Genomic DNA, 27,870 nt, shown 5'->3' with positions numbered 1-27,870 from the left:
AGCATGTGCGGAGCCAGGGTTGATACGTCTTTGTAAGGGTTTTGCAAGGCTGAGTGGATGCCCCAGCTGGGTGCCTGCAATAGATACTTCCCAAGCCACAAGCAGGATGAGTGTAAGTGATCTTATCTTGCTTTTCAGTAATAGGTATCCAATTTGCTGACTCCAGTTGCCCAACTCAGGTCTGATTCAGGTCTCTGTGGGCTTCCTGCAGGATGTGCTGGCAGGAGGCGTGGATGAGATGTCTGAGTGGAGGGCTCAGGAAACAAGGACCGACATCAAAGACCCATCACCTGCTCCTCCCTATAGGGGCTGGGGGGGGTTTGTACACCCAGCCTGGAGGTGAAGAATGGGTACATCAGTGTGTAGATCAACAGGCAAAGCAGGAGAGATGCTGCCTGTTCCCAGAGGATCCAGAGCTCCTGCCTGGGAAGCCCCAGCCACACACACCAGACTTTCTTTGACAGATTTTGCTGGGAAATGATTTCCCAAGCAGAGTGTGTGGCAAGATACCTTGCTACTGGACGGGTATTTTGGTCCTTTGGCAGCATTTCCCTTCTCCTACCACCCAACAAAATACTCGTTGCAGCAATGTGCCTGTGATGGGGAGACTCAGGGCTCCTGCCAGTTCTGAGGGAGTTAACCTTTTGTGTTTTTTGAGCTCCCTAGTCCACTGCTGTGCTTGTCGCCTCCCTGTTGCTCCTTCTGTATGGAAGTGAACAGGGGCTGTGGTGGGGAAGAGTCTCCACTATCGGGATTTTCCATGAGGGCTGGAGCTGGGACATGAAGAGCTGAAAGGATGATGGGATCCATTCCTTCTGCATCCCAGATGGGAGAGAGAGATGCAAGGGTTCTTCTCTGTGGGTGGAGGGAGCAGTCCCCATGTTCATCCCTTTGGTACATAGCGTGTTTGCCTCAGCATGGTTCTGCTTTCACGTCTCATCCTGCCCTCACTGGGTGCTGGCAGCCAGCAGGGTTGGGGGTTTCCTTGCCTAAGGGAAAAAGGATGTCTGACCCCAGTTGGAGGCGACTGGAATTGGGAGCTGCCGCCAATGCTGTCTACAAATGCAGTGGTGACTCACGAGAAAGCGTCTGTTCCCGTCTACATGTTTCTGATCCCTGGACCCCTGTCCTGTGCCAGGGCAGGCAGCTCCTGTGGCTTCTGGGCTGGCTTTTCTCTACATCTGGCCATGCCCTCAGATGTAAGGGGTACAGAGACCAGGCAGGTCTGAACTGGGCTGCCTGTCTGGGGAGGGATTGCCCCTGCTATGTCCTCCACTTGGCTTCCACAGAACACTTAGTTTTGACACTGGGTTTCTTAAGATAAAAGCCATCCATGCCTTGAGTCATGAAGCAAACTGGGGCCTGGATTTCCTGTGTCCACACATGGGAACTAATGGAGGTAATCCCTGGCACAGGATTAATGCCGTTTCTGTGCTCCTAGTTTAGGACTGAAATTCTGAGTATCTCCATCCTATTTTGACTTCTACTTTTGCTGACCTTTCTTAGGGCTTTCAGTGTGAAAATCCCTGCTTTTTTTCCTTCTGGACAGGCCAAGAAAAAGAGTCCAGGACATTTTTCCAAGGAAATGTTGTCTTTATACACTTGGGATATTGCAGGTCAGCCATAGGGTCAGTCAACCAATGTAACTCCATCCAAGCAGAGGGAAGGGAAAACAGTGGCTCTCATAACAGCATTCAAGTTCTTTGCTTTTCCCCACCTATGAGATCAAGCCTTCACTGAGGTCTCCAGAACCAGTTTAAAAGCTATCATCCAAACCCATCTCATGTCCCATGTCTGCTGATGTCTGTCTGTGCAGGAGCTGCAAGGTAAAAGACATTTTCCCTCTCTCTGGGAGGGGGACTGTCCTGGTGAACTGGGATGTGGGGGCTTATGTCTCTTCAGACTTCAGGTGTTGCATCCACTGCACAGCCCAGCCCTTCTGTTTACAGCCCTGTTATCTCCACAGCCTCAGGCACTCATCTCAGGTAGCTTGTCCATGCCAAATCCCTGTTGCATTATGGAATTTCAGAAATGCCCATTACAATGAAGTTCCTTAATGCCTGTTTGCTTAAGGATGATGTTTAATACTTAAACTACCCAGGGGAAAAAAAAATAGGCCAGTATGGAAATTCCCCCAGGATTCTGGCTGATTTAAAATCAGATGAAGAAATGAATCTCCCAAAGAGGTCAACAGATTCTGTTCTCACTTGCAGCAAGTGTAGGCAAGCTCACTTCACATTTGCAGAGGTGGATTTAGGGAGCATCCAGGTGACCTGGCAGTTAAAGTCCTACAACAGCCCTGAAGTCATAAAAGACAGAAAGTATGGTTTGCTCCAAATGTCTTTTTACAATTCAGGAGCCCAATTCTCTTCTCTGAGGGTGCAGGTTAGTAGTTATTCCCTTGCAAAGACCATATGAGGGCAAGCAGGACTTGAGGTACAGAATTAGATCATTGTATAGAAATCAGGGAAAAAGAGTTAACTACTTCAGGGAACTCCATGCCTCCTTTCAGATTTAACCCTCTTCTACTTGCTGCCTTTGCATCTCCTGGGAAAGGAAAACATCTTCCTGGAATTGGAAAATATCGGCAGGACATCCATGCTCTTACAGTTTCTACTCTCCATCCTAAAATTGGGGCCTCTAAAATTGGGACTAGTTCATCCCTGGTTGCACTTGTGCCGACACAAACAGTTCTTTTGCTTCCTGATGTACTTATTGACAGTGGTATGTCCCAATTTGGCCTTGGGTTTCCCGCATTTCATTATTTGAACACTTTTGGTCCATTCAGGAATGGAGGGACTCCATTCACTCGCTTGTCCTGATATTTCTTTGCACCTCATCCACTTTCAGTTTGTCTTTCTTGAGCATGGGTGATCTGAAATTCATGTGGCATTGCAGAAAGACCCCCTGCTGTGAATTGTGGAACAGTATTAAGACTTCCCTGCTCCTATTGCAAATACCTCACCCAATCTATGGCAGAAATACATTTGAATTTTGCAGGTCTGCACCTCCTTAGAGACTGGGGGTGAGTTACACCAACTATGTGTAGCTGTCTCCATCTTTTAGCTATGTTTTAGGTTTCCTCTAGCCAACAAAGATACATTTCTAAAGTGATCACACGATGTAGACATCTAAAATGACATCAAGGTATTTTTTGCTGTTAAAGTGATCATTTCTGTGCCCAGGGACATCCATGCTGGGACTACCTGTGGTTAGGTTGGAGCGTGGGCACATTCTCCATTCCTGGATACATCCTCATGTGGTAAGGAAAGTTCTTGTCCTTTCCCCTGACTCACACTGCACTGGTGAAGTTTCACCCCATTTCTGTGTCTTTGACCTTCAGGGTCTTTGAACTTTCCTGCTGTAGTACACAGCAACAACAGTGTCTGTCTTCAAGTCAGGACTGGCTCTGCAGCTCTGAGAAGAACAACTGTCTACATAGAGGAGTTTATGGGAGAAGCTCCTGCCAAAACCCTATTTCAGGAGAGCTGTTTGTAATAGCTTTCCTTTCAGATGTGTTATTAAAAAGCTTTCTTCTGGAGCAGTTGGTGCTTTTCCAGTGTACAGTAGTTATTCTGGTATGCAACCACTTATACTGGAAAATGGTTTCTCTACAGGAATGGCATGTGATCAACAATCTGTATTCCTGTAAATTGGGACCAGCTTTGGGATGAGGAGGAAATCAGACATGACAAGGAACCACCAGAGGGAACAGGCTCTGGGGCCACACTCCAATATAAATCTGGGGGATCCATTCTTATGAGACACTTCTGAATGATATGAAATATAGACTCAGCTCAGAGTCACCCTTTCCTCCCCTTGATCCTAAGCAGTAGACTTCATGAAGAGCGGTTTTCAGGGATTTTAAATATTATTCCCATTACTATATTGTAATTCAAGTCCAAACCTAGATTGTCAACATTTAGGCGTCTCTTAGATGTCTGAGAAACCTAAATTAGGACTTCAGTTTCACGTTAAGTTTCTCCAAACACAGATGCCATCAACAATCCTCAGCTGTGTAGACTACCACTGTTCACTGGAGAAATTTATCCATTTTTCTAACTCAAAATAGATGTTTAAGCAGACCCAGACATGAAATGAACAACCTGGCTCTTCAAATCTGGAGATTCAAGGCAGGATGTTGAAACCACTGCACTCAACCCTCCAGCTAGAATGGTTTAGAAAGCTTATAAACTTCCTACCCACTCACTTCCTACCCTGCCTTGCTAGGCAAGCTATAATTTTTATTTTTAATGAAATCTGAACATGTCATCATATTGCTCTGTCAAACAGATCATGGGAAGGTGATGGTCAGAGGTCTCTTCCAAAGGGAGATTTCACAAGGATGAAACCTGTCATGATTTGACCCAGTGACCTCTGTTGGCATAACGGTGGTTGCACCAGGTGACCCAGCCATCAGTGCAATGTGTGACTCATTACAGATTTGTGTGATTCATGCTCTTCTTATTGTATTGCACCATCCATCCTGGGATGGTGAATCAATTTGGCTTGGAAGACATGTGGAACCCATTGGTCCAGGTTTATCCATTCATCTACTTAAGAAGAAGTCTGGTTATTTTGTTAAACTTGGTTTTAATAGGAAAAATTACATTGCTGGAGGCTGATTCAGCACTCTACAGAAGCCAGGGAGTTTATGATCATGAGTTTATTTTGTGTCACTAGAGCCAGTAGGAAAACAGCTGAAGGGGAGCAGCCAGGGATTGGTTCTTCCTTTAAAATTTCACCTGTGTCTTTACCCTCGAGTGGAGTGATGAGAGAGGGAGCCAAATGGCAACAATGAAATGCAAACAGCAAACTTGGAACTCAGGTGTTAGTTTTGGATCTTGTCTAGAAATAACACCTCAAGCACAGTGGTTTTCTTGTGGCATGTTGTACAGTTCTGCAGGAGAGAAAGGAAAGGAATAAGAAAGTGACAACCATTACAGACAAGTGCTCTGCTCGACCAAGGTCAGAGGGCATGGGTTCAAATCTTGGTTTCTTCCTAGGTACTTCCTAGGACAATGTTGTTTCTGATTTCCCTGCTGATCTGAGCTTCATTATCTCTTTGAGTTTCCTCTGGGCAACCAGCAGTTTCCATAAATTAAAGTGTTATATGGTGCCCTTCCCCTTCCTCCTTACCCTCCCTCCCACCCCATACTTTGATTTTTTGACACCGTACAGATTGATAGGGGTAGTTCACTCTTGTTACTTTGGCACCCGATACATGAATCATGTTGTGATTGACAACAGAAGTCCCTTGCTTGGGCTTCAATAGCTTTGACACTACCACCAGGAGGTCAGGCATGAGGTTTTTGTGACAGAGTTTTGGAAATTTCCTTTCGTCAAGCCTTTGTGTTGTGAAAGAGCATCTTTGAATGTTCATGCACGTCAACACTAGAGGCATGATGGACATCTTGCTGTGTCCACACAACACTAGGAGAGCCCAGCAACAGTGAAGACCTACCTTGTTTTCTTACTGCTATGTCCTTCCTTGTTTGTTTTTACTGACCCATGGACTACTTCTAACCACCAGGATGTGTACCAGTACCCGGTGCAACAGTTACCTCAGGAGATGGGTTTTTTTGGAAACCTATTGCTGCTGACGCACATCTTTGTTTTGTGCTTAGATCATGTGTCCCTGGAGTCCAGCTGAATGATGTGGTAGGGCAATTCCTTCCTTGACACAGAGAAGCTCCAGCACTGGGGCTTCTCAGTCCTTACCCACTCTTCAATTAGTTATTGCTTCTGAAAAGATTTTCAGCTTCTTCTAGTGTGGCATCACTGTCCCTTCCCCAAGCTTCTTCCTAGATAATAATATCGCTGTCTGTTGGGAAAGCAATTGCATAAGTCCCTATTGCTCATTTTAAATCATTGGCTCTTGGGCTGCAGTGATTCACCCTCACAACGCCCCGGGAAGGGAATCCAATGTCACTCTCTCCAATTTTCTGATGGAGAAGCTGAGGTGTGGAAAGGTGAAGGATTTTCTCAGGGTCAGGCAATGAGTCAGTCACAGGGCTAGTGTCAGAGCGCCCACCCCACCCTGGCTCCTTGGGCTTGTGTCTGTCTAGACTTTTCCAAGCACCAGCTTTGATGCTGGTGTTACTGTCATCAAAATCGTGAATGAAAATTCCTTAATGCTGGGCTTAGCATTAACGAGCAGGAATTACTGTATTTGGCTAGGGATGTGAGGGAATCATTCCACCTAGTGTGTCCACAGTATGTTACAATATAAGCCAAAGCTTATATCACTCTGTTACATACATATTAATCAAATTTCCTAGAACTCATTATCATATTTACATAGTTATTACGCATGCGGTTTAGGTCTCTGGGGGGCTTCCATGGGGGTTGTTGTTGGTCTTTAGCGGTTTCTGGTGGTCTTTGGAGAGGAGCCGTTCCTGAACTTTGTCCGAACTTTCAAGTTTTTCTTTATATGGCAAGGACTTGGCTTTTCTCTGGTTTATGTCTGCACTTTCTTATCTTTTGTCTAGCTTCAGCTAGTTCATTATTTTCCAGAGGGCCTTATTCTTAAAGGACAGGGGCTTCTGATTAGGTGTCTCTCAATTTATGCATTTTCCAGGAGGTAGTTTTCACACTTGCCTAGTTCAAGGACCTTTGTGCAATGAACAACATGTTGCAGATATTTCACTGATTGCTTAAGTTCTTATGCTACCCTAAACAATTTTTTTTCCTTCACCTATTTTCCAACATTACCATCATCTTCTACCATCACCCTGGGAGCCCAGACATCTCCCCTCCCTTCACTAGTCACGAGGAAATGTCTGTATCCTCAACATGTCTCTCTCTGGTCTTATGGCCCTGTCCACACCACCAGGGAAGGAACGGGATTCAGGACCCGGTCTAAATAAATCTCAACAAACCTACACCACAGAACACAGCATCTGCACACCAGTGGTTCAACGAATGGCAAAACAGCCCAGAGATCTTAGCTTAGGAATTGCCAAAAGGCAATTCCCCAACACACAGCTTCATTACTGGCTGTGATGTCTTTGATGCAAAGTCAGGGTGAAAAGGACAGAGTGGAGTATAAAGGAGAGGGGAGTGCAGGAGGAAGTGAGGCAGAGGAGTGGATGTGGATCCTCCATGGCTTGGGTGATGCACAGCAAGAGGGTGAGGGGAGAGATATGGAGACAAAGTTAAAAATGGGTGTTCTGAGCACTGTTTTGAAAACCCCATCCACAGTGAGCATGCATGGGGCTGATGGAGCTCTTGCTGTTGTTCAGTGGACCCCATTGATGCTGGTGATACCAGACCAGCCCTGAGCACAAAGTAATGAGGAAAGTTTCCTGCCCCTGTAATTATGTTTGGATCTGAGTGTTTTTCTGCATTTGATTCCTCACACGTTATTGCTTTCTTAACCACATTCCTGACTCTGCTCCTTGTGTTGGCTGCAGTTTCTGTATGAAATAAAGGCCCATTCATCACTGCACTGAAAAGCTCTGCTTTTTCTACAGGAAAGTTCATGGTTAAATAAGGGAAAGAGGAAAAGCCGGGCATCTGTGGCTTTGCAAAGGAGGCGGGGGAACACATCTAGGAAAGGGGTCCCCTTCAATCCTGCAAATTCAGCCCTGCTGCTCTGCATCAAGTCCTGGTGAGTCAAGGATCACAGGGAACTTTTACTACTCACTTAACAGAAACCAGATGCCATGCGTGGCACACGTCCTGTTAGCAGCCCTCACCCTAGATGGTACATCTTTCATTCAGGCCATCTGATAGAATTGGCCCAGGGTGATACAGGATGTTTCTGAGGATAAAAAGGGCAGCAAGGGTTGGTTCCTGCAAAGCTCAGTGTGAGTCTGTGGGCTCCTCGTCAAGATCCCTTCTGAAGGGGATTGTCTCTGCCCTGGGAATCTCTCATGGCTTTTCCTCACAGCTTTCATGGGGATTGGGCTGAAAATTCTCTCTCAGAGCCCTAGGAGGGGGAGATAAACTATAATGATGCACAAGAGTTTGGACCCAGATGCAGGTTTTTATGGAGAGAGGTCTGGTCTTTCTTTGTGATACCAGCTTCAGCTGGGTGATAGCTGGAGTCAGGAGATGCCTTGGCCTCAGTCCACAGTACAGATATGGGGGATCAAACCCTCCTGCACCATGATTTTGCTGCAAAAGCACCTACAGCCTCTAAATTAGCACGGGAGCACTCATCACGTCACCATCCTGCAGGAGCTTGGGAGAGAGAAGAAGCAGAAAGCAAGGTATCATACACAAATGGATTAAAGCACTGCTCAGATTATGCACTTAGCTTTTCTCTCTCCATTTGAAGCTAAAGAGGGGCAGATACGGCCTCATGTTTTAGGTGATAAGTGATGAAAACCGCAGGGATTAGAGCAGGACATCTTTGTCACATTTAATCATAGAATCATAGAATGGTTTGGATTGAGAGGGAATTTAAAGATCATCTAGTCCCAACCTCCCTGCCATGGGCAGGGACACCTTCCCCCAGCCCAGGGTGCTCCCAGCCCCATCCAACCTGGCCTGGAACCCTTCCAGGGAGGGGGCAGCCACAGCTGCTCTGGGCACCCTGGGCCAGTGCCTCAGCACTTTCACATGGAAGAATTTCTTCCTTAAATCTGATCTAAATTTACCCTCTTTCAGTTTAAAATTGTTACTCCACATCCTATCCCTCTCCCTCCCCTCCCCTCCTCCCTTCGCCTCCCCTGTTCCCCCCCCTCCCCCCAATAAGGAGAGCCTCCCCATCTTTCCTGTACCCCCTTTAAGTACTGGAAGGCCTCTATAAGGTCCCCCCAGAGCCTTCTCTTCTCCAGGCTGAGCAGCCTCAACTCTCTCAGCTTGTACTCACAGGGGAGGTGCTCCAGCCCCCTGATCATCTCTGTGGCCTCCTCTAGACCCACTCAAGCAGGTCTGTGTCCTTCTTACGTGGGGGACCCTAGAGCTGAAGCAGTACTCTGGATGAGCTCTCGAGAGCAGAAAGGGAGAATGCCCTCCCTTGCCCTGCTGCCCACACTTCTCTTGATGCAGCCCAGGACACGGCTGGCTTTCTGGGCTGTGAGCGCACATTGCTGGCTCACAGTCAGTTTTTTATCCACCAACACCCCCAAGTCCTTCTCCTCAGGGCTGCTCTCAATCCACTCCTTGCCCAGCCTGTATTTGTCCTCGGGATTGCCCCGACCCACGTGCAGGACCTTGTTGAACATCATGAGGTTTGCAGTCTCATCTCTCAAGCTTGTCCAGGTCCCTCTGAATAGCCTTCTTCTTCTGAAACTCCTGAATCTTTTGCCCACCTATGCGAGCAATAAAGAAAAAGAAGAAAACCACCCACTCTTGTCTCAAGCCGAAAAGGAGGAAAAAAAAAATTGGGTTTGAAGAGAGGGTGGAAGGGGTGTGGTTACTGAGGAGGTGTGTCTGCTGAACTTATTTATAAGCAAAGGCAGCTCTGCTGAGGAAGAAACCTTGCTGAGGCTTTGTTAGCTGCTGCTTTTTCCCTGACACCACCTGAAGGGCACATCTGGTGTGATGGGGAGGCAAAAGGACGTTCTCGCTACTATTGAGGAGCACCTGAGGATCAGAAACAAATTAGTCCGGCAAGCACTGGCTGAGTGCCTAGGGACGCTGATCCTGGTGGTGAGTTTGCGGGATGGTGTGGGGATGCTCTCTAACTCCTGGTTGAAGGGGGAAATTTTCCCGGTGAAGTGGCTACACTGCTGCCAGAGTTTGCACCAAGGATGAGCCCAGCTCTGGTGCAACCTGGAACAAGGGGACTAGAGGAGAAGTCCCTACCCACAGGAAAAGAGTTAATGTAAGTTGTTTTAGGGTGAGCTTTGGGATTGCTGGCAAAGGGTGGGCTCTGCAGAGCTTGTTGGGTGTTTGGGGTTTTTGTGTATCTGTCAAGTTCAGGTAGCAAAATGTCTCTGTGTAAGCAGCAAGTGTTTTGCTAGAGATCATGTAAAACTTCCTTTCTGTCTACCCTGGAATATTTTCTTGGCACTGAAATACTTCAAACGCTATCACCCGGGGAAGTGAAAGCTTTTTCCTCACCTCACTTTGTTTTCCTTTTGTGTCTTATGGAGAAGAAGTAGCCAGAGTTTAAACTGTTGAGGTGTTTTTTTGCTGTCAGTTACAGGTTCCTCAGGGTCTTATCAGTGGGGCTGCACGACACCACGGCAGCCCGTGCCAGCAGCTGATGGGGAGTTTGTGCTCACCTTGTGTGTGACAGCGCCGAGCTGTCAGTCAATGTGATTTTAAGTGGTGAATACCAACAAAACTCTTCTGCCTGTTTCAGTGCTCAGTTTCCAAATGGGTGGGATATAAAGGGGTAAAGCAGGGTGGGTATCTGTATAAGTGACTTAGTTTGCAGATGTTTTAAGTGGTCCTGGCTTGCTTTGAAGTCAGAGGCAGGTGTGAACAGCAAGGACAGTTATGTGTGAGGAGTGGAGTGGGGAACAAATGCCAGTGCAGCAAAACTAGGATGGGGATATCTGGCTTTGGGCATCTGCATCTGAAAATTCAAGACTGCCCAATGGGACATAGGTTTGGTGTGTTGATATTGCAGCAGAAATGAGTTGGTGTTTGTACAGGGAATATCTACAGGTGAAAGTTCCTCTGAAGTGGTGTGAATCCAGAGCAATCTTGTAGGTTTCAGTGGAGTGACTGTGGGTTTATGCCTCTCTGTAACTGATGGCAGGTCTGTGTTGTGGCTTAGCCCCAGCCAGCAGCTTAGCACCATGCAGACACTTGCTCACTCCTCTGCCTTGCAATGGGTTTGAATTGAAAAAAAGTAAAACTTGCAGATAGAGATAAGACCAGTTTAATAACGAAAATAAAGTAAAATAACATAATAATAATTAAATATAATAATAGTAATTAAAAGGAATATAACAAAAAGAGAGAGAAATAAAGCCCAAGAAAAGACAAGTGATGCACAATCAATTGCTCACCACCCACTGACCGATGTCTGAACAGCAATATGCCCCTCCTTGCCAGTTCCTCCCCTGGAAGGATACTGGGCATGATGTCTGTGGCATGGAATATCCCTTTGGTTAGTTTGGATCAGCTGTCCTGGTCATGCACCCCCCAGCTTCTTGTACACCTCCTTGCTGGCAGAGCATGGGAAACCGAGAAATCCATAATTTAGGATAAGCCCTACTTCACCACAACTAAAATATCAGTGTGTTATCAACATTATTGTCACACTAAATCAAAACCACAGCATGGTACCAGCTATTAAGAAGAAAATTAACTCTATCCCAGCTGAAACTGGGACTGACTGGGGAGAAATCTAATGTTCGGAGTAGCTGAAAGTGGAGGGAAGCTTGATGAAGCTGCATGTGTGCCTGGGGAACAATGTAAAAGGACCAACATACAATTCTATGCTTTCATAGATAAGAATTTTTTTATGAGGAAGAGAGGGCTACTGAGTCTTGTGTAAGAGGATAAGGGACTCTGCTAAGACCCTGTAAAATGCTACCACTCTTAAAAGAAAGCAGCTTGGCACAGTGCAATGGCTTTATCATTAGAGTGACCTGGCTTTCGTGATTTGCAAACAAGTCCTGTTGATTTTTCAGGGAAGGGTCATTTGGAATTCAGGTGGGTAGAAAACGATAGGAAAGTGATTAACAGGTAGAAAGTTGCTGTCTATGAATCACTGATCTTGCTGCAGTTAATCTCAGGACTGAAACGAGGTAAGACTTGCAAAGTGGAGTAGTGTCCTCTGATATCCAAGTTGATATTGCTGAAAAAAAGACCAAGTCTTTAGCCATGTGGATCTGAGCTTTCAGAAGGGCTCATGTTCCAGAAAATGTTATTTCTTCTCCTGATTGTATTAGTTGATACAACAGAGACTACTTTTCCCTACAGCGTTGCCTCTGTGGGGCAAAGAGGTATTGGGATGTGCTCAGAGCCTGAGGAAGGGTTTGGTCCAAAATCATAACCAACCTCCAAAATGAGGGTGGTAATGGGGGCCCACCAGCCAGGCTGGATGCTGCACTAGTAGAAGTGGGCACGACATGCCTTGTCCTCGGGAACACCATACCTGCTGTGTTTTAATGTGTGTATGTAAGTGTACAATCAGATCTCTTGCCTTGTTCAAGAATTCCTGAGCTAGTGTCTGGGGGCAAAGAATATGCTGGCTTTAGTGACACACTCAACTCCATCTCACAGGTCTTATAAAAGTCACCTGGGATCTCTTACATCAACTCTGCAGTGGATGGAGGGCTGCGGGTACTCTGTGTCCATGTGGGAGAAGATGGTGTGGGCTGGTGGGAGAAATGAGAAAATCCCCAACATGGTGAATGCTCCTGGGCTGTCACCAGACAAAAACAGGGTACACAGAGAAGGAAATGGGTTCCAGGGCAGCAAGCTTGCAATACTGGTCTGCTTTCCATCTTGGAGCTGTCCTGGTCTATTATTATTAGCAAAGTGACACTCAGAGTTTTTACTTTTTTTACTAAATTTTTTTTTTTTTGCTCTCTACCATCTGGATTCCTTTGCATCTTTTTATTGTATCACCTGACTGAAACAGAAAGGGTCCTGAAGTTGACTTTCCTTTCCTTTCAGATGGCCTAAGTATAAGTTTGAATTGGATAGTCCCAGGAGAGAGATTGTAATTCTGTACCTTGCAGAAGTACCTGCTGCCCACTCTGCCAGTAGGCTGATCTGGGTGTGAATGCAGTTAGCTGTGTTTGAGCCCAGTAAATAACTGTTATGTGCTTCACAGAAAAAAATACCTGAGGAAAGACCTGGGATCCTTGACATTGTCTTCACGAGAGTTTGATTTGGCTGAACACAAGTATTTCTAGAACAGAACAGTATTTAGGATGGATTTAAGATTTCATATTGTTCACACAGAAATCAGCTTCCTGAGCTGAAGGGAGTGAGACTGTTTAAAGTTTGCAGCTTACTTTAAATTTCACTGTGTAATGTAAAACTTGTCCCACCGTGGATATTGGCACAGCTTCAGCTTCTTCCCTCCTCCCTTTCACTTGCATAACCACTGCAGCACTCTCAAACGCTTCTAGAGCAAAGTTATTTCAGACTGGTACAAACTCTCTTCGCCTGTAAGAATTAACTTAGTGCTTGATTTTATTTTTCTTATTTTTAAGAAGGTTGTAAAGATAGCAAAAGTTAGAACAAAATATTGCCTCTTTTTTTTTTTTTTTTTAAGATAAGAAAAATAATCTAAGGCAGCCAAGCCTTGAGTAGTGCAAAGGCGAGATGCTCTCTACTTGCAAGCTGCTTTTGCTGTGTATAGCACCTTGCATAATGTGCTTTTATTCTGTGGATAGTGTCCTTAATGTTACAAAAATAATGTTGATTCTACCTTTTCTTTGATAATTAAGATGACTTTTTTGCTCCCTTCCAAATGTACTTTCTGAGTGGCACTTTATGTTTGAACTTTATACCTATGTTGGAAGCACTGTTTGCTGGCAGTCGTTAAGCAATGCAAATGCTGAAGGCATTTTCCAAGTTGCTTACTGTTTGTGTTATTACTGTAGCAACTCACTAAAGCCAGATTTCCAGTGGCAGGCCTCTGTACCTCCCTTAAAGGCTTGATCTGTTTGCTGTGCTCTGCTGGCTGTAAATACCAAAGCTGGCTCTGTTTGTTTTTTACATTCACAGGAAAAGCAACTTGTTATTTATAATTGATTTTCAAGTTAGACTAACTGTGATTCACTGCTTTTGAGGTACAAGGAAAGAACAAAACAATTCCTAGTTGCTTTTCAATCAGGGCTGCCTTGACTTTGTGGCCAGGTGGGAGCTTTCTGGGGTATAAGTGTGCTACAGACCACATAAACCAAAATAACAAAGTGGTTGGGGTGATCAGGGTGAAGGGAACCTCATCTAACTGTTGGCAATGCAGAACTTAAAGTGGCTGCTCATCCCACAGCCATCCGGGGCAGCACAGCAGTTCCCACAGTTTAATTTGTGATGATTTTCTTGAGCACAGTTTATTGCATTTGAGGAAACTGATTTTATCATTATTTTTTAAAACTTTAAAAAATTTATTTTCTTTGTTAATGCTTTGCCAGGCTTAAAAATGGGCTGGAAATCTCTCCTGTAAGCATGTTGAGTGCTGCTCATTCTTCCCTTTAAAGGGTCTGTGCTGCTGCTGGGAGTAGAGGTGTGGGAAATGGTAACTTTGCTGTTCTCCTCCAGCTCTTCCACCAGAACAGGTCGAAGTTCTTCGCTATCTGTTCAGAACTGCCCCTCCTTGCTGTGCTTATGTAGAAGCAGGGAGGTTTCTCCTTCCTATGGACAGGACAGCTCAGGCACTAAGTCTTGCTCTTGGTGAGGAGAAAGTTTTTCCCCCAAAGTGCCCAACCCTGTGACCAAAACTCCACCAGAACTATCGGTCTTACTAAAAGCTGAGGGATACCAGGGATGTCAGAATAAGTGTTTCTGCTTCTCTGTGTGTGTGAACAAGCTAAAACAGGGGATTTCCTCTCTAATGCCTAACTCCTCTGACTGTTGTTCAGGTTTCTCGTGCTGAGTGTCACTGATCTCTCCAGCTTTGTGCAGCATTGTTATAGCATGTGATGTTTGTGTAACAAAAACTTCCTTAGACCCTCTAATCTCTTGAGACCTGCAGTCCTGCCTGGCTTTGGGACAGCGTGTGGTGCAGAAAGAGCTGTAACCTGACAGACCATCTGCTGCTGCCATTCCTTGTAGGACAGCTTCTGTCCAGGCTGGCCCCAACAGTGTTGGACAAGAAGCTGGACTGTGGAGCCTGGTGTTTCTCCTTGCTTTGCAAATTGTAAATGATGACCAGTCTGGTTCTTTGATAGATGCTTTGAGGAAAGGCAAAAATGATGGTGCTCCTTGCACTGTCTTTGTGTCTGGTGAAGGTAGTTCTGTCTGCATGGGCCATGGAGTTGAGGAAGATCTCAGCACGCTGCTTGAGCAGAAAGAGCAATGGGGGTGGATCTGTCAGATTTACCCAGCTGGGTTCTGCTCACTGGGGAGGGCAGCAAGAGGCCAGGGGGGAAACTTACAGTGCCTTTAACCCCTTCTTGCTTTGAGCTGCAGAGAAGGAGTTGGGAGGTTGTTTTGAACACGATGTAAAGTGACAGTCCTCTGTCCCCTCCCTCCCAGCCTTTCTCCTTGAAGGGACTGTAAAATAGTCCTAAATTTCACTCTGATATGAAAAAAGGTGTCCCTTTGTGTGTCTAATGCTTAAAATCTTCAGTCGGTATTTTGGTGTGTCTTCTTTCAGAGTAGACCAATGGTTTGACTGCCCTTCTGGTATCTTCACCACTGACCAGAGGGCATCAAGGGCTGAGCAGACTTTCCTGGCCACCAAGGTGATTAGGGCAGATTTACAGAAGGTTCCTTGCCTAATCCCTGGTTTATTTGCTGGCTAAAGAGGAAAGTTGTGATTCAGGTAATAGCACTCCTCCTGGGACATGCCAGCAAAACTTTCCCATCTTGATTTAGAGATCAGTCTGTCTGAAGTCCAAGAGCAAATGCATTCAGGCCTTTTGTATTGCACCTGAAGCTGTGAAAAAGCACCAGCAAGGAAAAGAGAAGGCAAGAAAGGGAATAAACCTGGTTGTTGTGCAGAGGAGTGCTGAGCACTACCTTCCTCCTGATCTCATGTACAGAGCTGCTTTTCACAAGGTCTGCCTATAAATTTGGGTGGCCTTGCTTCTTCCTTAGCTTTTTCAACTTCTGTTGTCCTCCAAGGTCCTTTGCTACCAGACCCTGACTGGCTGCAGGGCTTTCTTATCTCCAGCCATTGAGACAGGGTTTTTCACCTTGGGTGACAAAGCCAAATGTCTGTTGTCCAAACATACACTGGACACAAGGAGTTTAAGGTTTCTCTGAGTATGAAGTTTAACCTAGCGACCTGCTCCTTTTCCTGGTTTCACCGCTGCTGCTTCTGGCTGTCTCCTCCCTTATTCATGCTCTGGAGTTTGTCAGCCCCTCCACCCTTGAAACAATTCAACTCATGGATCGTACAGAACATGTATTTTGTATTTTTCTCAGTGCAAGGAGTTGGATGAGCTCATGAGTGAGAAGCCTCCCTGTTGTCAGGGAAAGCCATTTGATCTGCTAGAGCAAGTAAGATGAAATTACGGAGCAGGATTCCATTAACCTGGTTAATGGATACATTGACCTCAATTCCTAGGAGAGTGACTTTAATACATCAGAGTAACGCTTTGTTGCAATAATTTTATTAGCACTTCAAAACTGCTTTTGAACATGGCTAGAGGATCATGAGGGTAAAACAGCTGACTGCTGCACCCACTGCCATGTGATGTGCTAACCTGGGTTTCGGTTGGCTGGGATGTTCTTCCAGTAATGTTTGTGGTAGTATTTTTTTGTCCTTAAAAAAAAAAAAAAGGTGTTAGAAGCAGGTTATTAAAATGAAGAGAATGAGGGGTCATATCTCCCTTGGGTGTGCAATACTGTCTTCTAACCACAGTGGTATAATATCGTCTAAGGACTTTTACATTCATTGCATGGACTTAAAAGCCACTGGGATAAATGCTGAATTGCTTTTATTTGACCTTCCTTGCCTTTCAACTCAAGTTAGATGCTCCTAAATGCTCCTCTAAGATCATTGGAAAAGGAAGACTTAAAAAATGAATGCTGAGGGTTTCCTGTCTCATATGGGCTGTGAAAATGAATTGTAAGGAAAATATCAGATAGCAGAAGTGGAAAAGGTGTGATTTAAAAATGGTAATAGCTACTGCCACAACAACACTGAGTAATGGTGAGTCACTTGCCACAAAATCATGGGTGAGGATGTCATGCATGGCAACATATGTTCATGCTTAGTGGTCTCCACTGGGGCAGGGTGGAATTGCACACATGTATATCAAAGTTCAGACATGTCTCTAAATATCACCTTACTCTTTTTATCTGCTGAGGGTCAAGTTTTCTACTGTTACGCTGAATTAAGCCAAATAGTGCTCAGGGCTCATCTGATAAATAATCGTAATGCTCCTGTGGAGTGAATCCAGGGTGTTTTTGCACAGCCCATAGATTTTCTTCTGAGAAAAAACTGGAGAGCTATTGCCAGGAGGAGGATGGGGAATAACCTCTTGAGAAATGACAGACCTGGCATTCCTCCAGGTTAAGAGGAGACCTTTGTGGGTGAACAGAGAGGTGGAGGGGGAAAAACTTTACTCTGTGTTTTCTGCAACCAAAAGGTATGTGGCCAACCACCATCCACTTGCAGAACTGCCAGTTCTTTCAGAGTGAATAACACAAATACCTTCATCACTAGGAATAACCTGGGGTCAACTCTGCCAAACTCAAATGCCCACTGCAGCTTTTTGTGGGCTAGTTCCCTCTCTGGTCAGACTGATGTGCTCTGTGGCCTTAGAGAGGCAAACACTGTGGCCAAGTACTCTCTCCAAACCTCTGTCTAAAGCATGCTGGGGCCCTTCTGGGATAAGAGAAGGAACAGATACCACCCTGGTAATTAGCCAGTATTTATTTGCTTGGTTGGAGCTACACTTCCCTCAGTGGTTTGGATACAGCTGGGAACGATGGCTCTGTTTGCTGCACAATAAACAAGACTCAACTTTTCTGCCTGTGCCTGGGCATCTTCTCTGCCATGGTTTCTCAGCTGGGCAGCTCAGGGTTAGGACACTGAAGGGGCTGTTCTGACTGCACCCCAGTAGAGAGCAATACTGGATATCCCCTCTCATTAACTAACAAGTTCTACAGGTTCCTTTGTTCTTTCTGCACAAGGTCCTCTGTTGGGGACCTGGCTTCTTGTCAAGAGGCACCTGTGTACAGAGTGTCCACCTTGTGAGTCAGCCTGCAGCCTACATGGCTACTCCTTTCTCAGCAGCCTCAGTGCAGTGTTTGCTTTGTTAGTAATTCCTCAGTTGTCGAGGGGATGGGAGGGGATGAGTTAGATGTGTTTTGGTTTTGCCCCTGATCTGGATTGTGTGTTGCTCAGTGGGCATGTCCAGTGTTGGCAGGAGAGGTGAAATATATCTATCCCTGCTGCCTTGGTGCCTATTTGGTGACTTATCCCCTAAGAGCAGATAAGGCCTCTGTAGATATGTGGTCAGAAGAAATAAGGCACGCCTTGATCCTGATTTGAGGATTTTGGGAGCAACTTTGCTCAGGAGTAAACCTGTCCTAGTTTAAGGATGCTCTCAGTACCTGCTGATGTGATAAACACTGGTATACACCAAGAATCAATTCAGGTGGAGTCAGTAGATGATACAAGCATACATATGATCAGGACTAGGGCTCCTTAAATTATATGGTGGGTGGTAGAAAGACTTGGCAAGGCAGAAAGCCTCCAGCTGGATGAGCAGTGAACTGAACTGCCAGGGGAAACTGGTCTGGGTTGTTAAGAGTGGACATAGGAAGGATGGATTTTGGATGTGGTCAGGAAGAGAAGGATCACCTGTTTGGAGCAAATTTGAGCAAGACTTTGAGCAAGATCACATGCCTTCCTTGGCTATTAGGAAACACCTTTTACCACACAACAGAAACAACTTTTGTCCCCCAAAGTCCTTGGTGCATACTCTGGCTGTGCTGGTGGCAGGCTTTCTGTGGAATATGGAATTTCTTGATGGTGCTTGTGCCATGATGGTGCTGCAGAGACAGGCCAGCTGTGTTGTCTTGATCCTTTCTTGCATGGTTTTGCAATAGGAAGGGTGTGGATGGTGTGGGCCGTGCTAAGAGTGCCAACAGCAGAATTTACCTTGGGCCTGGGACAACTTCAGGAACCTCAGCTCAGGGAAGCAGCCCCAATCCCTTACTGACAGCCAGTGCCACCTGAAGGACGACACACTGAATGTCAGGCTGAATATGGCCTTCTTCAGCCATGTCTGTATTTTCAAGCATTAGCAAAATTGTGCTCTACCACTTTATGTTCTACTCTGTCAAACAATTATTAGTGTTTTTTTTTTGTTTTTTTTTGTTTTTTTTTTTAACAATAAGGTACCCAGATCCCTCATCTGAACAGTTTCACTGTAAATACCTCATTCCAGGTTGCTATCTGGCTGATTCTTCTCACCTAACATCTTAAAATCAGATGGTTAGAAAAAGCCCTCCAGACTCCTATGGTCCAATTCTGCTTTTGATTTAGGCCCTCGTTTTGGTTCCCCCTGCCAGGAAATAGGCTTGTTCTGTGTCCTTTCTCCTTCCCTGTTGTGCCTAGACATAATGCCTAGATAATTTGACCAAAGGTTGAAGCTTTGAAGACTCTGAGTCATGGATGGGCTGTGATGGTGCATGCAGGTGTAAGTGGAGCAGTTGTAGGCACTGGTCAGCCACTGGCCCTGATGTGAAACAGTGAAGGTAATTTCAATCTCTTCTTCTCCTCCTAGCTGTTTGGCTGTGGATCCGTTGCACAGATTGTGCTCAGCAGAGGGACTCATGGAGGCTTCCTGACTGTCAACCTGGCCTTTGGCTTTGCTGTAATGCTTGGAATTTTGATCTCAGGACAGGTATCAGGTATGTTGTGACTTCACATGGGCTGGATTTCATATTTCACAATTGTTCTGTAGGCCTAAAATGGCTATATTTTTCTTATGTGGCACTGGTATGGAAACCAGTGTTCTGTGGCTCATCTCTGGGATCCAAATTTGCCTGTAAAAGTGCACTAACCACCAATCTCTCTTCAGGTGGACACCTGAACCCAGCTGTCACTTTTGCCATGTGCTTCTTGGCCCGTGAGCCCTGGATCAAGCTACCCATTTATGCCCTAGCACAAACCTTGGGGGCATTCCTTGGAGCTGGCATTGTTTTTGGGCTGTACTACGGTAAGTGCAGAAAGTGTCTGTGTTTGTTGGGGTGAGACTACTGCTCTTTGTGACTCACTACAGGGAGTCTGGTTTCCAGACCAGAGAGAAACATTTTCCTGCAGAGTAGAGATCTGAGAAACCTCCTTATTGTGTTTCTGGGAGAGCTTTCCTGTTCTCATGATGATGCGTTCGAGTCTCCTCAAATCAATCTGAAGGCCAATCGTCATTGTCAATGTGCAAGTCTTTGTCCTTGAGTAATAATCACTGGACCATTGGATGGTCCCTCTTGTGTCTACTGCCTGGACTAAACCAGATCTAGAAAAGCCTATGAAACACTAGTAGTGATGGAGATTTTATATTTGTGCACTGTTCCAGAGCCATTTTATCCTTTTTGACTTTAAAAAAGTAAATACTTCATGATGGATGTCTTCTGCATTGTCTTGTGGTAGCTTCCAGACAATGGGACTTCCAGCAGTTTTAGCTGCCCTTATCAGGAAAGCATCCTAGAAATCCAGTTTCTCATGCATCTATTCCTCCTGAGTTGTGTTCCTCTTCACAAGGCAATATTCAGTGGGCAAGAATTGTCTCTTTGTGCTGGAAGTTGCTTTTCCTCAAATATCAAGGGTGACATTTTGACTCAGACTTTGCCTCCTGATATCTGTTTCTGGCAGTAGAGCAGGGTTCCCTGTAGCTGAGCAGAACATCTGGGTCACTATAGCTTCCACCTGGAGGGAGGAAACTGCCAGCCCAGCACTAGCACCGACTGATTTTTACTTTAGGAGGACACACCTTTTTCTCTGTAAACACCAGGGCTCCAGTTCAAGACCATTTATCTTCCTAGCTGGTTGAATGAAGTCTCCTCTCTGGAAGAGAGTTAATCCCATTTTAGCTGCCTAAACCATGGAAGAGGTACTTTCAGAAACTTCTTGTTTTTCTCTCCACTGACCATGGAGGGAATCTAGACAGACCACCTAGGTTAGTTATCCAGCTTCTACATGGTGGTAGGCAAGGGGCTGACTGCTCTACAAGACATCCCTGAGAGGTGAAACTAAATGTGTATTGATTTAAAGTGCAAGATCAGCTCAAATTCTGTTTGCTGCGGATCAGATCCATACCAATATCTTGTGTCTTGACACCAGGACAGATACTGCAGACACTTGCATACCTCTGGGAGAGATTTGGAGTCACCTTATTGTTTACTTTTTGGCTCTAACTCTTTCCTGGTGCCTGGCAAACAAGAAAGATTAGGAACAGGGATTCAGGCTATTTGCATCTGAGCCTGACTGGTAAAATGCTGTGGTGGATCACACATGAAGTTTTCCAAATGAGTGTTTGCTCTACAGCAAATAATTTTGCAACACATAGCAGTGGGGTGCACAGGGAATTCTGTCTCAATATTAATGGCTTTGTGGAGCCCATGTTCTAGTCATCTCGCAAGCAGGGTCCTCTCTCTGATGTGTGTTAGAAAATGTCTGACTGCTCTACCTTTCTTTTTCATTCCTCTCCCTGCCCCCTGTCCCTCCCAACCCCCCAACCTCTAGATGCCATTTGGGCTTTTGGCAGTAACCAGCTGTATGTAACAGGACAGAATGGCACTGCTGGTATCTTTGCCACCTACCCATCTCAGCATCTGAACATTGTGAATGGATTCTTTGACCAGGTAAGAGGGTGCTGGTTGGTTGAAGACACATTTGAAGAAGTATCTTTTAGGGTGATTCTGGACCTCTCCTTTACTTAGAGAATGTATTACAACTTAAAGAGAAGATATCCAGAAAGATTTTTAGAGCTGATACAGATATCTCAGTAGCCCATAGGAAAAGCAGAGCCAGAAACTACCCTTATAGAAAGAATACTTGTGTTAAGGGGTTTAACCAGTGGTACCACACTGGCCAGGACACCAGTGAAAAGGATACCACTTGTTCTCAGCCCTTGAAGAGCCATAGTATGAGGAAGGATGTCTCTTCCTCACTCCCACTGTACTACTGTGGCTGTTGCACAACTCAGAAGTCAACTGAATGTGGAGTGATGGTTGGTGTTGGAGGTGACTGTCTCTTTCTTAAAGTTACCATCAATCACAAAGAAACAGCAGCCACCCAATTGTGGCAGGTTGGAAATGGGTTCAGGAAGATGTCTTCAGCTTTTCTGCCTGCTCAAACAGTTATTCATAGCTCTTCTGTGGGTAGGGAGAAAGGTGTGGTCTTGATCGAGCCTGTGGGCTGCTAGGAGGAGCACGTTCCACTCTCCCATTCCAGTGCTCAGTCTACTGTGGACTGATAATACCATGGGATGACTTCATGCATCTCTTCCAGTTTAGAGACTAAGCTCTAAATGAATAGGACTTCAGGAGTTAAATAAATCGCTTGAAAGATTAATCCGGATTAAATTCTTCTTTTTTCTTCCTCTCCCTCCCCAGTTCATTGGCACTGCCTCCCTGATTGTTTGTGTCTTGGCTATTGTTGATCCTTACAACAACCCTGTGCCCACGGGGCTGGAGGCTTTCACAGTTGGCTTTGTTGTCCTCGTTATTGGAACCTCCATGGGCTTCAACTCTGGATATGCTGTCAACCCTGCCAGGGACTTTGGGCCTCGTCTCTTTACAGCCATCGCTGGCTGGGGCACTGAAGTGTTCTGGTAAGTGCTTACTGCTGAAAATCTTGTGCATCAAGGTGAAAACATTATGAGTCCAAATAGATGGTAGGTCTGGCACTATAAAGAGTCTTAGAACCCATGAGGTATCTTTGGATTGTATGTTTTTAAGAGACACTGTTTGCTCTGCTCTAACTTCTTAAGAAATTGTAGTAGCTGGGCCATTTCTAGTGGTAAGAGCAAATGAATGAACTTTACTATCAAGGAGGAAATTTAGAAGCATCAATGAGAAGTTCAGGTACACCTTGAACATAAGCCAATCATAGTTTTTTTGGTGGTAGGAAATGGAGGGTGTTTGATATACTTGGATTTTGGTTTTGGAGACAATTAAGAGAGCCATGAGCAAAAGAGACTATGTGCTACCAAGGGCTGCTTTCCTGCAAGTGGTGGAGGGAAGTGAAGGTGCCTAGTTCAGGCACTGAAAGTGCTTCTCTCCTTTCTTGGTGGACAGACAGTCTTGGAAGTCGTGAAAGTAGCTGTTCTAATTGCTCATCACCTAAACTTGCAGGGAGGGACCATATCTGTCTTGGAAATTGCTGTGGGTACTATTGTCTTTTGCAAGTCAATGGTAATGTTTGGAAATTATCAGACATTGCACTGTTCTAGATCTGAACATAAATATCCTAACGTTTAGGCTGCAGTTCTTACCTTGTGCACTTTCTTTTTGTTTTCCAGGACTGGTAAGCAGTGGTGGTGGGTTCCAGTTGTTGCTCCTTTCCTTGGGGCTATTGCGGGAGTGATAGTCTATCAGCTGATGATTGGATGTCATGATGAGCCTTCTCCACCTGCTTCTGAGCAGGAAACAGTCAAGCTGGCTAATGTGAAGCACAAGGAAAGGGTCTGAGGAAGCTGCCACCCAGATCTGGCAGATAGTCATTACTCAGGACTGCAGTTGACAAAGTGGAAGAATGAATTAAGAAGAGCTTCGAGAACAACAGGAAGAGTTTTTTTCCTGTCTTGAGATATTCTAGTCTTTTTTTTTTTTTTCCTTTTTTCTTTCTTTCTTTCTTTTGATGTATATCTCTCATGCATTTTCTTTAGGCATTTTCCTATGAGCCTTTCCCCAAATGCAGTATCATATAATCTTTCCATAGTAGAAGGGGATTGAGGACTAGCAGTCAGGAGAGAAGTGGGCGTTGCTGTTCAACATGTCCAATGTAGACCAGATGTTAGGAATCTGGAGGCTCATTTGGGCAGTGTTGCTGGCCTTGCCTGTGACCTTGGCAAACTGCTTCCCTCCAAACTTGTGTTCCCATCTGTAGAGTGGAGATCCTGCAAAACTTAAATTGTTTTGCTAGCATGGAATTAAAGCTCCTACATCCTACAGAAAAAAATTGCCTGTGATTCTGGATCAAATTCATGCTAGGTATTGCTTTAAAGTCAATAGCTTGGCACCAGGAATTAACTTCTCTAAAGGATTTTTATTAGCCAAACTTTTAATCTCTCCCATGAATTCCTAGAACCATATAAATCAGCTGATCCATAGTGTCAGAACAGAGAGCAAGAATGTGCTGCATTTTAAAACAAAGTATTTGTAAACCACTGCACCCTGGTGTTCTAATCACAATTTTTAATATTGCCAGCTCCTAGAAGATGACACATAAGAAATCCTTGTTCTAGCTAGAGGCTAACCTGGAAAGAGAGCTTGGCCCCTGTAGCAGCCTTTCTAATTAATCAGCTTTGTATATAAACTGCAAGCAGCTAATAGTTTCACTGGAAACAGTGTTGCTAAAGTTGTGTGTGTTCATGTAAATTTCACCATAGTGTTGTTTTTTATAAAAAAATAGATTTATATATAAATATACTCATTAAAGCTGTTACTAAATACCAGGATTGGGATGAGTTACTTTAAAGATGTATGGGAACTGCCTAGTCTCTGACAGCTGTGAGATACTGTTGGATTTTCCTGGGGTGGATTCAGATTATGGCATTATGTTGTTGGAGCATCTCCTCTGCTATCTTGCAGAATTACTGGGGTATCCCTGGTACTCACAGCTAAGGGACTGAGGTCAGGGACCTCCTGCACTAACAGTGCTGGCATCTCAGGGGATCTCTGGCTCTCCCAATGCCTTATTATTACAGAGTATTTGAAACAAGCAGTTATAGGTTGTGAAAGAATTTATAAGTCACATGCATTAGAGAAACTCAAAGCCTGTTTCTTTAATGTGTGAATTCCTTGAAATATGTACCTTTTTATGCATTTTCAGTCACTAAAATGATGTATTCTTTTTTTTTTTTTTTTCCTTTTTAAAAAATAAAATGTTGATACCTGCACTGTAAATGCTAGTGTTGGTTGTATTTTTAAGCAGCTGTCAGTAAACTTTACCATGGAAAGGAAGTCATCTATAACAATAGCTTCCTCAAGACCTTTTCCTCTTCAGCCTGCAGGAGCAAAAGGGAATTAACCCTTTCAGGCAATACATTATGTGCTCCATTTGTGTTTTATTCCTTCCCATTTTGGTCTGGGCTTTTGGGGCAGGTGGGAGGACAAGGGGTGCCTGTACTCAGGCCAAGGTATAGGCTGGGGAGGGTGGGGCTGGTCCTTCTGTCAGGTGTCTTATTCTTAAGGCAAAAGAACCAAGAGGTCAGCATTTGTCCCTTGCCCTTTGTACCATTTTAATTCTCTTACTGTTCTTTCAATTAACATAGTTCTGAGTATGCAGTCCTGAGTCTGCATTCAGTGGACTGTCCAGAATCACCCAGAATATTTAATTTGTCACTTTTTTTTTTTTTTTTTTTATTACCTGTGCTATGCAAGGAAAAATATTACAGACCTGAACACTGTGCTCACAGAATGACACAAATAGCTTTCTTCCAGCCTGCATCCTCTGTAAATATTGTTGCTTTTTGGCTGATTTGTGCACTGGTGTATTTTTCCTGTATTAATTGTACTGCCTTAAAATAACTCATAACTTCCCATATGGTGCCATACTGAACAATTCAGTTAAGTCTGGATGAATGTGGTTTCCTGCAATTCACCAACTAGAAATCAAACAGCTTTTGGTAAGAGAGTTGCCAAGTTTGTTTGATACACTCTATCTGTGGTCAGTATGTTGCTTTATTCCACTTCCATCTTGAAAATTTATCCCTCAATCTGTGTAGAAGTCTTGCATATTACTGTGATCTACCAACCTAGCTGCAGGAGTCAATCCCTATTCCCCTTCAGGACAGCTGGTCCTTTTTTACTCCTCTACCACATTATATCTTCAACTGACTTGATCAATGTATTCAGATTCTTACTACAGACTTTTATGACTTTTGATTCAATGTATGGGGTTTTGGTGTTATTTATATATTTATTAATTTATTTACTTAGGTACTTTACCTACCACACTTCTGCTTCTACCTGGCGTGTTGTAATTGCCTTTTTCTATACCCTTGCCTTACTTGTGCCTCAGTGGTCAATATTATTACACTTATTAAAATGGCAATAAAATACCATACAGTTCCAGGTTAAACTTTTTTGTCATAACCCTATGTCCACTGTCTAAAGCTCTGGATTTTCTGGGATCTGTTGGAGAAGCACCAAGCACTACCAAGTAGATCCACTGCCATGTGGAAAGACATAGCCTGCCATCAGTGGAAGGGGAGCTATGGAGAACTGAGCCTCATCTTCCAGAAAGGTCTGGCCTCTGTGGGACATGATTAGGGCAGCTCTTTGTTAGTCATGTAATGAAGGCAGTGCACAAGACAGTTGGATATGCCAGATTTCAGGACCTCTAGAAACATTATTAAAGTATGGAGAGGGAAAGATGGAGTTAACTGCAGATGACATTTTCGCTGGCAGCTGGCATCCTTACATTGGTTCAAGTTTTGGTTCAGTTTGTTTTCAATTTAGCTGCCTTGAGAGAGCTTCTGGGCATTATTCATTTGGCAGGCCCATGCAAACTACAAGTTTGTGTTTTTTGCTTTTTTCTCCATACCTAAGTTTCAAAGGCAATGAATCATCTTGTATTTAATGCCTTGCTTTTGGAGTCACTGGAGAGGTAAGACTCATCTGGCCAAATATAGTCATCCGGGTTTTAGGTCAGATGAACTCCAGCTGTCAAGCTATTGAAATATACTTACTTTGTAGGAAGAAATAAATCTACAATTTAAACTATTCATGTTTGACAGACAAAGTAATTTGTCACTGGAACAAAATGTTAAAAGGTGTGGATTCTCTATTGTGTGAGGTTTTCAAATTAAGGCTGGCTATCTTGGAAAAAGGTCTTTTAGTTAAACTGCAAACCATAATCTTAAGAGCAAGTCCTGCTGGAGGAAATTCCCAGGCCTCTATATTACAGAAGGTCAAGTTGACAGGAATTGTCCCTTTTGACTTTAAAATTTACAAGGTAGGCTGAAAGTGGCCAAGTATTCAGTTCCTCTTGGTTCTCAGCTGGTCTAAGCTATTTGCTGCAGGTGCTATAATGCGGTGGCACACCAGATGTGCCTCAGGGAAACCTACTTTTGGCTCTCCTGCTGCCTTGAAATGCACACATCAGGAGGATCTTCCAGGTCTGTTTGCTTTGTCGATACATAAAATGGCAGTAGCAGTACTGATCTATTCCAGACCTTGCTGTTTTACCTCATGGGAGCAAGGTGATATCATGAATCAAAGGATCGACAGTGCCAGGCACCGTGCTGCAGATGGGAGAATACAATGTCCCTTTGTGCAGGTTTTCTACCCTAAAGTGGGTTTCAGCTCTCCACCTGACAGTGGTGGGTGTTGGGGATGTGGGAGCTGACCACCTCCAGGCAGGTCTGGTGGGGCTGCACCAGAGCAAGTTTCCACATGTGTCCAAAAGAGATCAGCACTGACACATCAGGTGCTTGCTCTCTTCCCTTCTCCACATCACCTTCACCTTGGTTCATGACATCCTTTTCCTTCAGAAAGAGCCACTTGGCGGCTCTCTGGGAGAAGGGGATGGGGCCGAGGCCATTGTGAAAGAGAAACCCTGAAACTGTTGCAAAGGCTTTATCCCAGGATAGGCCAAAGAGAGGAGAAGGACAGGTCTTTGCCTATATTCCTAGAAAGAAGGTAAAGGATGGGCTCTATTGAGGAACAACATTGACAAAGACTGGGCCACAAAAGCTGTTGTATTCCTTGTTGCATTCTGTAAGTCCTTGCTAGTTCTGTGTGCTCGGGTCATGCCTGTACTCCCATCTTTCCTGTGCAGCCAAGCATTTTGCTCTTATCCTACATCTCAAGGCAGAAAGAAGTCCTAACCCACTGCCCAGGTCCAGCATGCCCTCAGTCCTGGTGTCTCCAGGGCCTCTGGGTTTGTGGGCATTCAACTCTTTAGGAGCCTCTGTAGCCTTGTAGGAGCCTTGGGCACATGTGTCTTATCAAACCACCTTGTTTAATATTTACTATGTAAAGAATAATAAAAATCTTTTCTGGTATCACAAACTCCTTGTTGAGCAGGTTTCTCTTCACTCTTCCCCATTCAAGATCCAGTTCAGGAACAATGTAGTGTGCACATGAGGAACTCCAGGAAAGCGTGTCTGCGACCCAACTGCTGTCATGTGGCTTGTCACTGCTGCA

At 44.7% G+C, this 27,870-nt stretch overlaps 1 protein-coding gene across 1 annotated transcript; it reads left to right on the top strand.

The window, feature by feature from the left end:
• The first annotated feature begins 9,408 nt into the window (after positions 1-9,408).
• On the top strand, positions 9,409-25,784 carry AQP3 (aquaporin 3 (Gill blood group)). Its single transcript, XM_033011211.2, has 6 exons — positions 9,409-9,603; positions 19,281-19,407; positions 19,578-19,715; positions 21,239-21,357; positions 22,111-22,328; positions 23,019-25,784. Exons 1-6 carry the CDS (start codon positions 9,496-9,498, stop codon positions 23,185-23,187), a joined length of 879 nt encoding a protein of 292 aa, XP_032867102.1. The 5' UTR covers positions 9,409-9,495; the 3' UTR covers positions 23,188-25,784.
• The last annotated feature ends 2,086 nt before the right edge of the window (positions 25,785-27,870 follow it).

The sequence above is a fragment of the Tyto alba genome, unplaced genomic scaffold (assembly GCF_018691265.1).
Source record: "Tyto alba isolate M040663 unplaced genomic scaffold, T.alba_DEE_v4.0 Super-Scaffold_42, whole genome shotgun sequence".
NCBI classification, from domain to species: domain Eukaryota; kingdom Metazoa; phylum Chordata; class Aves; order Strigiformes; family Tytonidae; genus Tyto; species Tyto alba.
Note: the sequence above shows the minus strand (reverse complement) of the source record. Positions and strands in the feature narration are given on the sequence as shown.